Source organism: Marmota marmota, unplaced genomic scaffold (assembly GCF_001458135.2).
Source record: "Marmota marmota marmota unplaced genomic scaffold, marMar, whole genome shotgun sequence".
NCBI lineage: Eukaryota > Metazoa > Chordata > Mammalia > Rodentia > Sciuridae > Marmota > Marmota marmota.
In genome coordinates this window covers 7,289,075-7,302,587 of record NW_026000093.1, presented here as the reverse complement: position 1 = coordinate 7,302,587, position 13,513 = coordinate 7,289,075, and the positions used below count along the sequence as shown (strand labels likewise).

General features: G+C 34.7%; 1 protein-coding gene across 4 annotated transcripts in view; it reads right to left on the bottom strand.

The window, feature by feature from the left end:
• Positions 1-13,513, bottom strand: part of Rp1 (RP1 axonemal microtubule associated) — a 315,568-nt gene that overhangs the window by 229,334 nt on the left and 72,721 nt on the right. For all 4 annotated transcript variants that reach the window (XM_048782900.1, XM_048782902.1, XM_048782903.1 and 1 more), the window contains 3 exons: positions 9,084-9,247; positions 4,702-4,788; positions 675-807 (listed from right to left, as the gene is read on the bottom strand). In XM_048782900.1, coding sequence (XP_048638857.1) covers positions 675-807; positions 4,702-4,788; positions 9,084-9,247 — 384 coding nt within the window. The remainder of the gene's footprint in view (positions 1-674; positions 808-4,701; positions 4,789-9,083; positions 9,248-13,513) is intronic.

Below are 13,513 nucleotides of genomic sequence, written 5' to 3'. Positions count from 1 at the left end.
GGAGAAATATTTCTATTTACCAATTGTCAATTTAATAATTCTCATATACCTTTTTCCCATTATCCTCCAAAGCATAGGCTAGTAACTAGACCCCAAGAACAAATAGCTTTTATGGACAAGGTCACCCTGGATTCTAGTGGTGGGGAACAGTCACTACCTAATTCTAAGCATATCAAGAGCCGCACTTGATAAAACTAGTCTCAGCCGCAAGTACATAAAACCTGAACATATCTCTGCTTCTGGGCAAATGTTTAGAAAGTCATTGAGCTGTTGTGTTTTCAATTCCTGATCAAAGAGATAAATTTTCAAAAGCACGGTAGAACCTTGTGGGAAAAGTACATGTTAACTTGCATGTCTTAGCCCTTCGCTTCATTTGACATTCAATTTTCTCATGACCTTCTAAGAATTAATTTTCTTGTTTTGATTGAGAGGCACTTTAGTTGACCTTCCTACAGGGCTAACAGTGACAAGAACATATTCTTGAATGCCAGCATGTGAAACAACTAAACACATTTAGATGCAGCTGGCACAGCAGCAGAGGTAATTGATAAGAAACTAGCAGTCCTTAATCATTCATTCATTCATTTATTCATCATGCATTCATTGAGTTCCCTGTCCTTCAACATTTAGGCACGAGGGGTTTTTTGTGCTGCCTGGGTTTGGAGTGTCCCTACCTGGAAGGATGGGTTGTCCTCTATTTATAAGAGGCAATTCTCGGCAGATTTCCCCATCCTCTTGATCTCGCGCCAACCATCGCTGTACGGGTATATAAAACTCTTCTCCAGAATTCATGTTCTGCAACTGTATCTACGATAGCAACAATATTATTTGCAAAAGAATCTCCTATCAAAGTTTCCAACAAAATTTGTCCAAATACTCCACTTAGCTCAGAAACCATTTTACATTTTTAATATAAGAAATTATGGATTATTTGCCCAAAAAAAGCATATTTACTCTTTTACTCCAATTTGATCTTTTATTGTACAATGGCATTTCTTTTTATTATTTTGAAATGTTTCTATTTGTAATTTTTCTGTTTTGAAATGTTCGTATGAAACATGCCAATTTCTCCGCAAGTTTTATGTTATTAAGAGTTTTAATGATGTAATTTAATGTATTTTAGAAATTATATCATTAAAAAGCAAATCTTCAGGACCCAAAACTTTAAGGTTTATGGGTCTCAGACAGATCCAGGAATTCACATTTATAAATGCATACCAAGTACACTTCAGACACAATGTCACTTTTAGAAAGTCTCCCTGAGAACCATGGAGAATAATCATTGGTTTGCAATTAAGCTATTAAGGCCAAAACTAGTCATTTGAGAAACAGAAAATAAACCGGCATTTTAACTTTCTATCTTGTACTCTTCCCCAACTAAACTTGAAAGATTTAAGTTCCTAAAAGCAATGTGATTATTTTATGGAAATGTTGTATCACTGTTGGTATTGTATATGAAAGCAGAGTTTTCACTCAAATCCCTTCAGGTTATTGGTATAAGTTAGCTTCTTTAAAATGTCAAACTTCAAACTTCTAAACTGAATTATAAAAACTAAACAGAAAATTTCCAACCTATTATCAGCATCTTAATTGAGATGAATTATATGAAGATTTTATACACTCAGAGTTAAACTTTGATTTAAGAAATGTTTGGGGGCTGGCTCAGTGGTAGGGTGGATACTTAACATCTTTGAGGCCCTGGGTTAAATCCCCAGCAACCCATCCCAAAAAAGAGTGTCTTCTTTACTGGTACTCAAATAGAGGTGAGGTAAACCTCAGGCAAACAAATTATCTTGCAAAAAGAAAGTAGTTATCATGGAGAGAAAGAGAATAGGAATTTTCAGACTGATTTTTATATCATTCCTCTGCAATAGTACATAATATTTTCAGACCACTTAACAACTATCTTAGCATCCCAACATTATAATGAATATAATATTTCTTATTGGTTATCAATCAAATGAGATGGCAGAATCATTCATGATAATTTTTATAATCAGTTTTTAAACAGAAAAAGGAAAAAGGTGATATTTATAATTATTAAAGTATCAATTTGAATATCATATGATTTATTTCTTTTGGTACTGGGAATTGAACTCAGGGGTGCTTTATCATTAAGCTAAATTCCCAGTCATTTTTTTGTTTTATTTTGTTTGTTTGTTTGTTTGTTTGTTTTGTTTTGATTGCTTATTTGGAGATAGGGTCTTGCTAAATTGCTGCGTGTTCTCTAAATCACTGAGACTATCCTTGAACTCGTCATCCTCCTGCCTCCTGAGTCATTGGGATAGTAGGTATATACCACCACACTAAGCATTAATATCACACATCAAAAGCTCTATATGGCATAAAAGAGAACATTATTGCATATAAAAGCCAGGCAATAATTTTGAATTTTGAAATCTAACATCCACATCCTATATTTTCACAAAGTAGATTTTATATTATTTTTTCATTCTGCTTCAGGATGCTCTGTGACTTTAATGTAGAGAAGATGGCATAAGTAGCAACTATTCATTCCTACTGGTAGAATAAAAAGTTTGTCTTAAGTAATTATTCATCTTCCATGAATTTTCTATTAATTTTCTCACATATTCCAAAACTGTAGAACAAGTTAGTCAACAATATCAGGAATATGTAACTAGATACTCTCCGCTCTCTGAGAACTCGTTTAGTTAAAGATCATTTATTTTGAAATGATATGATGTAAATATATCATACCAAAAAATGGATGACATGCCATATTGATTTCCGTGTGAGAGATCTGAATTTACCAGTGATGGAGAAAGTGAACAGAGTTTTCATTCTGAACAATGTAAAAAACTTAACTCTTCTTTTTTTCCTTCTTAAGAATACTCAAGGGTTATTATCTTGCTTAGTATGGTACACTAAATTCTACAGGTTGGAATTCAAGTCTAGTATATCATGAAGTCATCAATACAATAATGTATCTTAATAAACTTTTTTATGCAAATGCTATACAGCTAGACATCTTTTCATCATTAATGCAAATATATCAAGAAGTTATGTGTATGTTGGTGGGACTGCAGACTAGTACAACCACTCTGGAAAAGGTATGGAGATTCCTCAAAAAAGTAAGAATGGAACTACGATATGACCCAGCTATCCCACTCCTTGGTGTTTATCCAAAAGCTAAAATCAGCATACCACAGCAATACAGCCACCTCAATGTTTATAGCAGCACAATTCACAATAGCCACATTATGGAATCAACTCCAATGCCTGTCAATAGATGAATGGATTAAGAAATTGCAGTTTACATACACAATGGAGTTTTACTCAGCCATAAAGAAGAATGAAATTATGTAATTTGTTAGCAAATGGATGAAAACTATAGAACATCCTGCTGAATGAAATAAGCCAGTTTCAGAAAATCAAGGGTCAAATGTTTTCTCTCATATGTGGAGGGTAGAAAAAAATAAGGAAAAGATGATGGGGAGGAATGGATATCATAAGGATAAAGGGAAGATCAGTAGAATAGAAGGAGATCAAGAGGGAGGGAAGAGAGATAGGAAAGGGGAGGAAATTATGGAATAAATTTTTAACAATTTTGCTATGTGCATATATTAAATATACTACAGTGGATTTCACCTTTATGTAAAAATAGAAAGGATCTATCAAAAAAGATGGTGGAATGAGTGGACATCATTACCCTAGGTACCTGTATGATGGCACATATGGTGTGACGCTATATCACATACAACCAGAGAAATGTAAAATTGTGCTGCAATATGTACAATGAATCAGAATGCATTCTGCTGCCATATATACCTAATTAAAATAAATCTTAAAAAAAGAACAATCTAATAAGACGGGTTAGAAATCCTTGGGCTCAGTATTTTATTACAAACAAAATTAGTTCTTCTTCCTACTTAATAAAAATATTAATTGAGAAATCTCTCCAATAACAAACTATAGCTGAACAATTCTCAATTACTCAGTCATAAAGAATAGTTCAAAGGTGTGGTATAATATAGAGGTTGTTTACTTTGGCTTGATATTAATTTCTAATTAAGATTTTACCTGGCCAACTTCAACCTGTTTAGGATCCTTGAACATACCTCATCCAGGGGCAAAGAAGGCCAAGAATATATTTTATATTGTGTATATGTTTGTATTTTGAGATTTTTTTAATGCTTTCTATTGAAGTATAACGTTTTAAAGTGTTCAGATCCTAAGTGTACCGTTTCATGAATGTTTGCAAAGTAAATATGACAATGAACTTTAAAAAAATAAATAAATAGATGAGAGAAATAAATATTAGTAGAGGAAGGAGAATGGGGAGAGGGAGGAGAAGAGAAAAAGGGGGAATGTGAACTGAAATCAAATTCCATGCATGTATGATTCTGTCAGGATCAACCCAACCATGTATAAGTATAATGCTCTAAAAAAATGCTATGCGAGTTTATCAAGCGTATTATCCCAGTACTTCCTTTTCTTTGAATAGAAGTGAAAGAATTGCTTAATTCAGGAAATTCCCCCAACCAATTAGGGATTAATGAATTGATAAGGGCATATGATACTGCTTCCTTAAGAAACGTACTGACTGAAAAGGTCCAGGTTTGACATCATCAACCTGCTGTAGACATAAAATGTCTCCCTGAGAGTTAATTTCTTGGAGAAATTTGCAGAAAATTTTGCAAAAAGAAAAGGGGGTGGAGAATATTATTGATATATCCTTACCTTCTTACAGTGCCAGGATGGGGAGTGGCCAGAGTTGGTATGACCAATACGAATTTTAAAAACTGTTCCAATGTCTCCAACTGTAATCTATAAAGAAGTCAAAGAAACATTTTTCAATGGAATTTCACAAAATCCACTTAAAAACAGCTCAGAAGAGGACATTATATATTGATAAAGAGGTCAGCTCATCAAGATGTTAGAGTAGAATTTTAAATGTGCACATCCAGCAACAGAGCACCAAAATACTAAAATATATGAGGCTTTTTTTTTTTTTTGGTGGGGGGGAGTGGGACTTGGGGATTGAGCTCAGAATCTCACATGAGCCAAGCATATGCTCTATGAGCTACAATTCAAGCCTTGTGAAGTAAAGTTTAGCAGGACTGAATAGTGAAACAGGCCATGATAATAGTTGGAGATTTCAATACCTGACTTTTAATAATAGATAGAATAACTTGACAAAACCGTAAAGAAACGGAGGACTGGAACATCATACACTAGCTGGACGTAACATCTATAGAATACCCCATTCAATAAGAGAATATAGTATTCTTGGAATATTTCCCAAGTTAGACTGTATGTTGTGTAACAAAAACAAATCTGGAAATTTTTAAAAGACTAAAATCATACACACTATTTTGTCTAAACATAATAGAATGAAACTAGAAAGCAATACTAGAAGTAAAACTGGACAATTCATTGAATTGGTTGAAAAAGAAATTACAAAATCATCAGAAAATACTTTTAGATGGATGAAAAAAAATATGACACAAAAATAGCATAAAGCATGTAGTGAAATTAGAGCTCAGAAGGAAATTTATTGCTCTAACATATATATTTAAAAGGATAAAAATAAAAATATATAAATATAATAAAAAATCTCAAATAAATAGCTTAATTTTATACTGCCGCAGTCTGGCTTCAGCAAAATAACCGGGGGAGAAGAGCAACTTGTGTAGATTGATACAGCAGGAGTGGGAGCCGTTTATTGTAGGACAGGAGGGGTATATATACATTACACACAGCTTATCTTAATTAACATAAACTAGATACAACAGTCAACCAATAAGGAATCTCCACACTTAATGGCTCACTGGCGCCACCTCACAAACCACTCCCTCTGGCAAAATGCCAGGCGCCATCCCGACTTGTTTACAGACCCTAACATTATACCTTAAAGAATTAGAAAATAAAGAACTAAATTCTAAGTTAGAAGAAGGTAGGAAAAGATAAAGATCAGAGTGATGATTTTTTAAAAAATAGATAACAGAAAACAATTGAATCATTGAAACAAAAAATTGGTTCTTTGAAAAATATCAGCAAAATTGATAAAATTTTAAGGCCAATTTAAGCAACATAGGCAATACAGAAAGAACCTGTCTCCTAGAAAAACAAAGATTCAAATTGCTAAAATCATAAATATAAGTAGGGACATGACTAAAAACCTTACAGAAATAAAAAGGATTATGAAAAAATGTTGTGTACAATTATATTCCAACAGAGTAGCTAACCTAGATGAAATGGGAAATTTTCTAGAGACACACAGTTACCAAAACTATCTCAAAAAGAAAGAAAAATCATGAGTAGATCTGTAACAATTAAAAAGGTTACAACAGTAATCACAAACCTCCCAACAATGAGAAGTCTATAACAGAAGTCTTCACGGGTGAATTTTACCAAATATTTGAAGAATTAAACTGGGCAAGGGGCTGGGGTTTGGCTCAGTGGTAGAGTGCTTGCCTAGCATGTGTGAGGCACTTGGTTCAATTCTCAGCACCACATATAAATAAATGAAATAAAGGTCAATTGACAACTAAAGAATATTTTTTTAAAAAAAATTAAACTGGGCGAGATGGTAGTGCAGACCTATAATCCCAGCTACTCTGGAGGCTGAGGCAAAAGAATTCTAAATTTGAGGCCAGCTTAAGCAACATAGGCAACACAGACAGACCCTGCCGTGAAATAAATTGATTTAATTAATTTTTAAAAATTAATGCCAATTTATACCAAACTCTTACAAAATATAGAAGAGGTGAGAACACGCCTTAACTCATTCCTCAAGATCAGCAATGTACTCATACCAAAGCCAGACGGGAGACAAGAGAAGGGCAAACCAAGACCCCTAACAAATATACACACACAAGCCTCCAAAGAAACTAGCAAACTGAGTCCAGAGCCACATTAAAGGGACAAATACATCATAACCATGTGTGATTTATCCCAGGAATGGAGATGGGGTCAACACACAAAGAATATAACATACTACATAAGCAGAATGAAGGGAGGCAAAACGGCCATCTCCAACTGATGGGGGGAGAAAAAACAAAACTCACAAAATTCAACACCCTTTGTGAATGGTAAAAACACTAAAAAATCTAGGAATAAAAGAGAACTTCCTGGACATGATTAATGGCATCGATTAAAAAAAAAAAAAAACTATAGATAACATTCTCACAGATGAAACCCTGAAAGCTTTTACCCCAAATCAGAAATCAGGAACAAGTCGAAGATACCAGTTTTTGTCACTCCTATTCAACACTGTATTAAAAGTTCTTTGCAGAATCATTCAACAAGAAGAAGAAATGTAAAGCATTCGTATAGAAAGAAAAATAGAAAACACTTGGGAGGTTGCTAGACGTTCAGGGTAAAAGGAATGGGAGTTACTGCACAATGGGGTTTCCTTTTAGGGTGACTTAAGATGGTGGTAACAGTTGAACAATATTGTGAATGCACTACAAGCCACAGAATTGTACACTTTAAAATTGTGAAAATGGGAACCCTTATGTATAGTCCTATGCATTCTACCACAATAATAATAATAAGATCTATAAGAAGAAGATACTGGCAAAAGGAAAGAAGAATGAGAAAGAAAGGTTTTCCTAAGAAGACTTACCAAAATACAATTCACCAGGACAAATAAAGCTATGATCAACATTTGAATAAAATTACTAAACTCAATGAAGCTAACAACTCTACAAAGACAAATTTAGTCACACCAAGAAGGCTCTAGAAAGAGGGTAAGACAAACCGACAGCTGAAATGTAGGTAGCAGTGCCCAAAAAACAAGAAGCATCACACTATGTAAATGATTTTCTATGGGAAATGGGAATGAGGGTTTAAATGTACTCCTTTTGTACTATAGAACTCAAAACGATCTGGCCCTATAAATTATCTGAAAGTAAAATTTGATTTAAAAGTAACCATGAGACAATACAATAGCAAAACAGTAACAAGAAAAACAAGTCATCTGAGAGTAGTGACACACCTGTAACCCCAGGGACTCAGGATTCTGAGGGAGAGAGTCACAGGTTTGGAGTCAGCTTCAGCAACTCAGGGAGACCCTGTTTCAAAAGTTTTAAGGCGGCAGGGGCGGGGGAGCTGGGAGCTCAGTGGTAGAGCATTCCTGGGTTTAATACCCAGTACCCATAAAAAAGAAAAACAGTTTACACAAATTTTGGTACAGTCACTTCTACATTTATTTCTAATATATGAAAAATAATGACAAAAATCTTCATTTTTTAAGACTTTTATTTCTAGTGACCATCAATACAAGAAGGAGGTGTTTTGTTTTTTTTTTAACTCATAGAAAGTATGGAAAGAATAGTTCACACCAATCTAACAGGAATGATGGTTTCAAATGATATGGCCACCCCTGTGACGTGTGACATGTGGATGCAGTAAAACCAAGCACTTAGTGTCACATGGAAGGGGATGCCCCGTGAAAACTTAAGGTACTGAAGATACCACTTTCTGATTGTGATTTCATTCTCTCCCCCTGGTTTTAAATGGTCCTTCTATGCATCCTGCATCCAATCAACAGCCATTATGCAGCACCTACAAATGACTCAGTGCTTGGCCCATCTTGCCACTGATGAATGACATTTCTTACTTTGGTTTAACAACATGGCACTGGTCTCACCTACTTCATCTTTGCTACCTGTTTCTTTCTAGATTCTGATCTCAGTGTCTCTCAAGATGTCTCTCCCTGGATAACAAGGAAAAACTACTACTAATAGTTAATAACTTGAAGACAACTTCTTTGCCCTCATTGTTTGATAATTTTATTTTGCCCTTTTTGACTTTGGCTTTGAAACTTTGTAGCGCCTGAGACACATAAGGCCTTGCCGCTGTTAGTCACCCTTATAAGAACAATAAATGCTGAACATCTAGTATTTCTCTCATGCTACTACTGTCTCTTCCATATGGTGGATTTACTTGTGTTAAATTTGCTTGAGCAAAGAGTGCCATGAATTTCTTTTGATTGATCTTCTACAGGGCACATCTGTTACAATAGGAAGAGCCGGGTTTAATAAACTGCAGTCATTCCAAAGTACTTACTGGTTGCATCACTTCTATTAACAGTTTTACTCCATTTTATTACTTACAGTAAAGATGTCTTCATGGCCATCCTGAAATCGGGCCCCATCTGTTCCATAAAGATATATAGGGGCTGAACTTCTATGTTGTCCATATAATACAATATAAATCTGTGAGCTGGTCCCTGCATTTGGCAAGTCGCTGGTGATTATGGAAACTTTCCAGTTACCACCTGCAGAAGTACAAATAACATCCAACACTGTGTAAACTTACAGAAATGAAAGACTCCGAACAACAGGCCATCATAAAGCTAGTAGATGACAGGACAGATAGAGGTCAGTTCCTTGAGAAAAGTGCCACAACAGAGAACTTAAGACTTGGCTTTTAAAATACACAATAAGATTACTATATCTGACAATGTGACTGTGAAAATATCCTGTCATAGTTGGTCATGCTTGGACTCTAAAAGTCATTATAGAACTTCTCTGAAGCTCCCAACCTTTTGCCAAAACGCATCCAATATTCTTAGCTCTAACATATAATATATGCATTCTGCATTATGCTTTCAAAGGTTTATGAGTTTAGACACTTTCTATAATATAACTTACATAAGAATATAGATTAGAATCAATAAGGTAAGGATTTGAGAAATCATCAGGCACAATTTCATTTATTATTTTAAGCTTCCTTAATTAACAGATAAAGTAACTGAGTTTCATAAACATTAAGTAAATTTTGTATCATTCAGCAACAAATAAAAACAGTGCTAGAAATTATATGGTTCATTGTGAGTATAAATGAGATTTATTAGACATTACAACACATTAGTAGTGGTATGGTATAACTTCCTAAGGTTTCAACTTAATTTTGTCAGATTTGTTTAGGGTAAACATCAGAAAGTTGATGTAAGACAAGTGAAAAATGAGAATTAGGGAACACACTCAAGACTACATAAAAGAAATAAGAATACAGGGTAATAAAATTCAGAACTAGGGACTTAACCAACATTCTACTCATTCAACTTTGATTTCCTCTCTACCAAATTTGAAGCAATATATATTTCCCATTTTATCATTAAAATAAGTAATAAAGTTCTAAGTTCAAATTTTACATATATGATATAACAAATATATGTGAAATTAGTGTATGTTTGTAAAAATCTACTTTAAAACAGAAAATTGTACTTTATTTGTCCCACACAGGATAAAAAGCCACGATACGCATCCTTCAATAAATAAAAACATAATTTTTACAAATGAATAGAAATTGAAATCCTATCTTTAACAGCAGCAGAAGCAGATAAATCACAATTATAAATTTGGAGATGGGAGAATTCTAGTTGTGTTCTGCAGAACACTTGGTATGCTAGTGTTTGTCTGAATAAATGAAATAAAGCTTTTCAACTTCTGCTCTCTTAAAAATGAGGCAAAGGAGGTTAGGGGAGAATCGATACTTGCTAAATGTGCAAGGACCAAATCGATAGGGAAAGAAATTGCATTTTCCAGCAACCAAGATGGAAAAAGAAGAAAAGTGTAGGAGTAGAAATAAAGATTAAAATAATGAAATCCATCGATGGTTTACTATAGGTTCTGCACCTCCTTAAATCATTAAAACCTTAGCCTTGCAAGGGAATACTACAAGAAAGTAGACCAACCAAGATTCACCTTTTAGTTTATCACTTAGACTTTGATCAACCAAAAGGCAGCAAGTCACTCAGTCATGACTAGGTATCCAGTATCGGGGCAGAGAAGGGGAGGGAAGGGGGGGTGGGGAGTATGGATAAAAAACACAAGGTGATGTCTTTGTCCTCAATTAGCTGTAACTGAATGAAGTATTTGTCAACATAACAAAAAGAAAAAAAATTACTCTCAATGGAATATTTTGGTGAGGTGAGGCCCAATCACCGAAAAACTAACAAAATAAATAAGAAAAATTAAAACAAATGCAGTGATAACAACAAAGAAGCCCTTCCCCCAAGAAATAAAAGCCCATGTTAGTATAAAAAAGAATATACAAAACTCTGCACCATAATCATTGTTAAATAGAAGCAAAGAAGTGAGTGACACAGATTTCAAGAATTTGTAGGGCACCAAGCCTAGATTTCTCAGAAATATTATGAGAGAAAGAAGACAAAAATTCTAAAAATCTTCTTACCACTCATACCCCTTTTAGGCTCTAATTTGAAAAAGAGTACATTGAAAGGTAAATGAATTGGAGAATACAGAGTGCAGGTAGTGGGCAATTTGCTTAATAAAACACTGAAATTACCATAGCAAATACAAAATAGATTGAAAATCCAAATCCTCTTATATCTTCTAAAAATAATAATAAACTTATAGTTTGAATTATTTTTCACTAAGCACTTCAGGAGATGACTTCACTAGTAAGTTTTCTCTCAAAGCTTTTAAAAAATAATAATATCAATCCAATGCAACCCCTTTGGAATAGTTCCCAACTCATTGTATGAGAAAAGCATTAACCTGATACCAAAACCAGAAAAAGACATCCTCAGAAAACTACAAGGCAATCACCCTCATGAACATAAATAAAAATATTCTCAACAAAAACGTTAAGAAATTGTTTTAGTCAGCTTTTTTTGCCACTGTAACCAAAGACCTGACCAGAACAATTTTAGAGGAGGAAAAGTTTATTGGGGGGCTCCCAGTTTCAGAGGTCTCAGTTCATAGACAGCAGGCTCCATTTCTTGGAGCTCAAGGAGAGGCAGAACATCATGGTGGGAGCATGTGGTGGAGGAAATCAGCTGGGAACATATAACTTCGTGTTATCCAACAAAATGTTGTTCCTTAATGTTTAATCTTGAGCAGGAGGCAATGATGAGGAAAAAAGTTGAGAAATTAATTAAGCTACTTAAAAGTTACACAGAAAGACTATTATCAGCCTTGTAAATTTCAAAAAAAACAATGTAATGGTAAATATGAGCATCCCCCAAATGCTTATGGGTTAGACAATGCAAATATTATCAGAGTTGAATGATTGGGTTATAAGAGCCTTAACCCAATCAGTGGATTAATCCTCAGATATGGATTAATTGGGTGGTAACTCTAAGTAAGTGGGGTGTAGATGGAGGAGGTAGGTCACTGGAAGTGTGCCTTTGGGTTTCATATTTTGTTCCTGGGGAGCAAAGCTCTCTGTCTACTTCCTGGGGTCCATGTTCTGAGATGCTTTCATCTACCATGACATTCTGCCATGATGTTCTGCCTCACCTTGTGCCCAAAGCAATGGAGTATATAATCTGTGAAATGAGACATTTGATTTTTTTTATTGGTTGTTCAAAACATTACAAAGCTCTTGACATATCATACTTCATACATTAGATTCAAGTTGGTTATGAACTCCCATTTTTACCCCAAATACAGATTGCAGAATCACATCGGTTACACATCCACATTTTTACATAATGCCATATTATAACTGTTGTATTCTGCTACCTTTCCTATCCTCTACTATCCCCCCTTCCCTCCCCTCCCATCTTCTCTCTCTACCCCATCTACTGTAATTCATTTCTTGTTAGAGTCTGTAAACAAGTCAAAATAACACCTGGCATTTTGCCAGGGGAATGTTAGAGTTCGTAAACAAGTCTGGATGGTGCCTGGCAAAATGTCAGAGGGAGTGGTTTGAGAAGTAACAAAACCGAGCTATTAGGTGTAGAGATTCCTGATTGGTTGACTGATGTATCTAGTTTATGCTAATTAGATAAGCTGTGTGGAATGTATAAATACTGCTCCTGTCCTGCAATAAACGGCTTCCACTCTTGCTGTATCAACCTACACAAGTTATTCGTCACCCCCCGGTTATTTTGCCCAGCCAGCCGGGCTGCGGCAATTTCTCTCCTTGTTTTTTTCCCATTCCCCTCACAACCTCTTATATGTAATTTTGTATAGCAATGAGGGTCTTCTTCCATTTCCATGCAATTTCCCTTTTCTCTTCCTTTCCCTCCCACCTCATGTCTCTGTTTAATGTTAATCTTTTCCTCCTGCTCTTCCTCCCTGCTCTGTTCTTAGTTGCTCTCATTATATCAAAGAAGACATTTGGCATTTGTTTTTTAGGGATTGGCTAGCTTCACTTAGCATAATCTGCTCTAATGNCTCTTTTGTTAGGTTGATTCCCAAATATTTTATTTTTTTTTAAATCATGAGCCAAATAAACTTTTTTTCTCCTTTAATTTTTCTTGTCAGGTCTTTTGGTCACAGCAATGAAAAAGCTGGCTAAAGCATAATTATACAAATGATAATTAACCTCCTAAAATACAGTGTTAGAGAAATAGGACATGTGCCTATCTATACACCTGAATGACTGCAATTCATAAACCCAGTAATAAAAATAAATAAATAGATAGATAGATAGATAGATAGATAGAAAAGAAACAGAGAGAAAGGGAATCAACCTTGAAGACATAGATCTGTAGCCACTGTATTACAATGTTGTCTATAAGGAAGCTTATATTGGTGAGCATTAGCCAAATATGAATCACAAATAC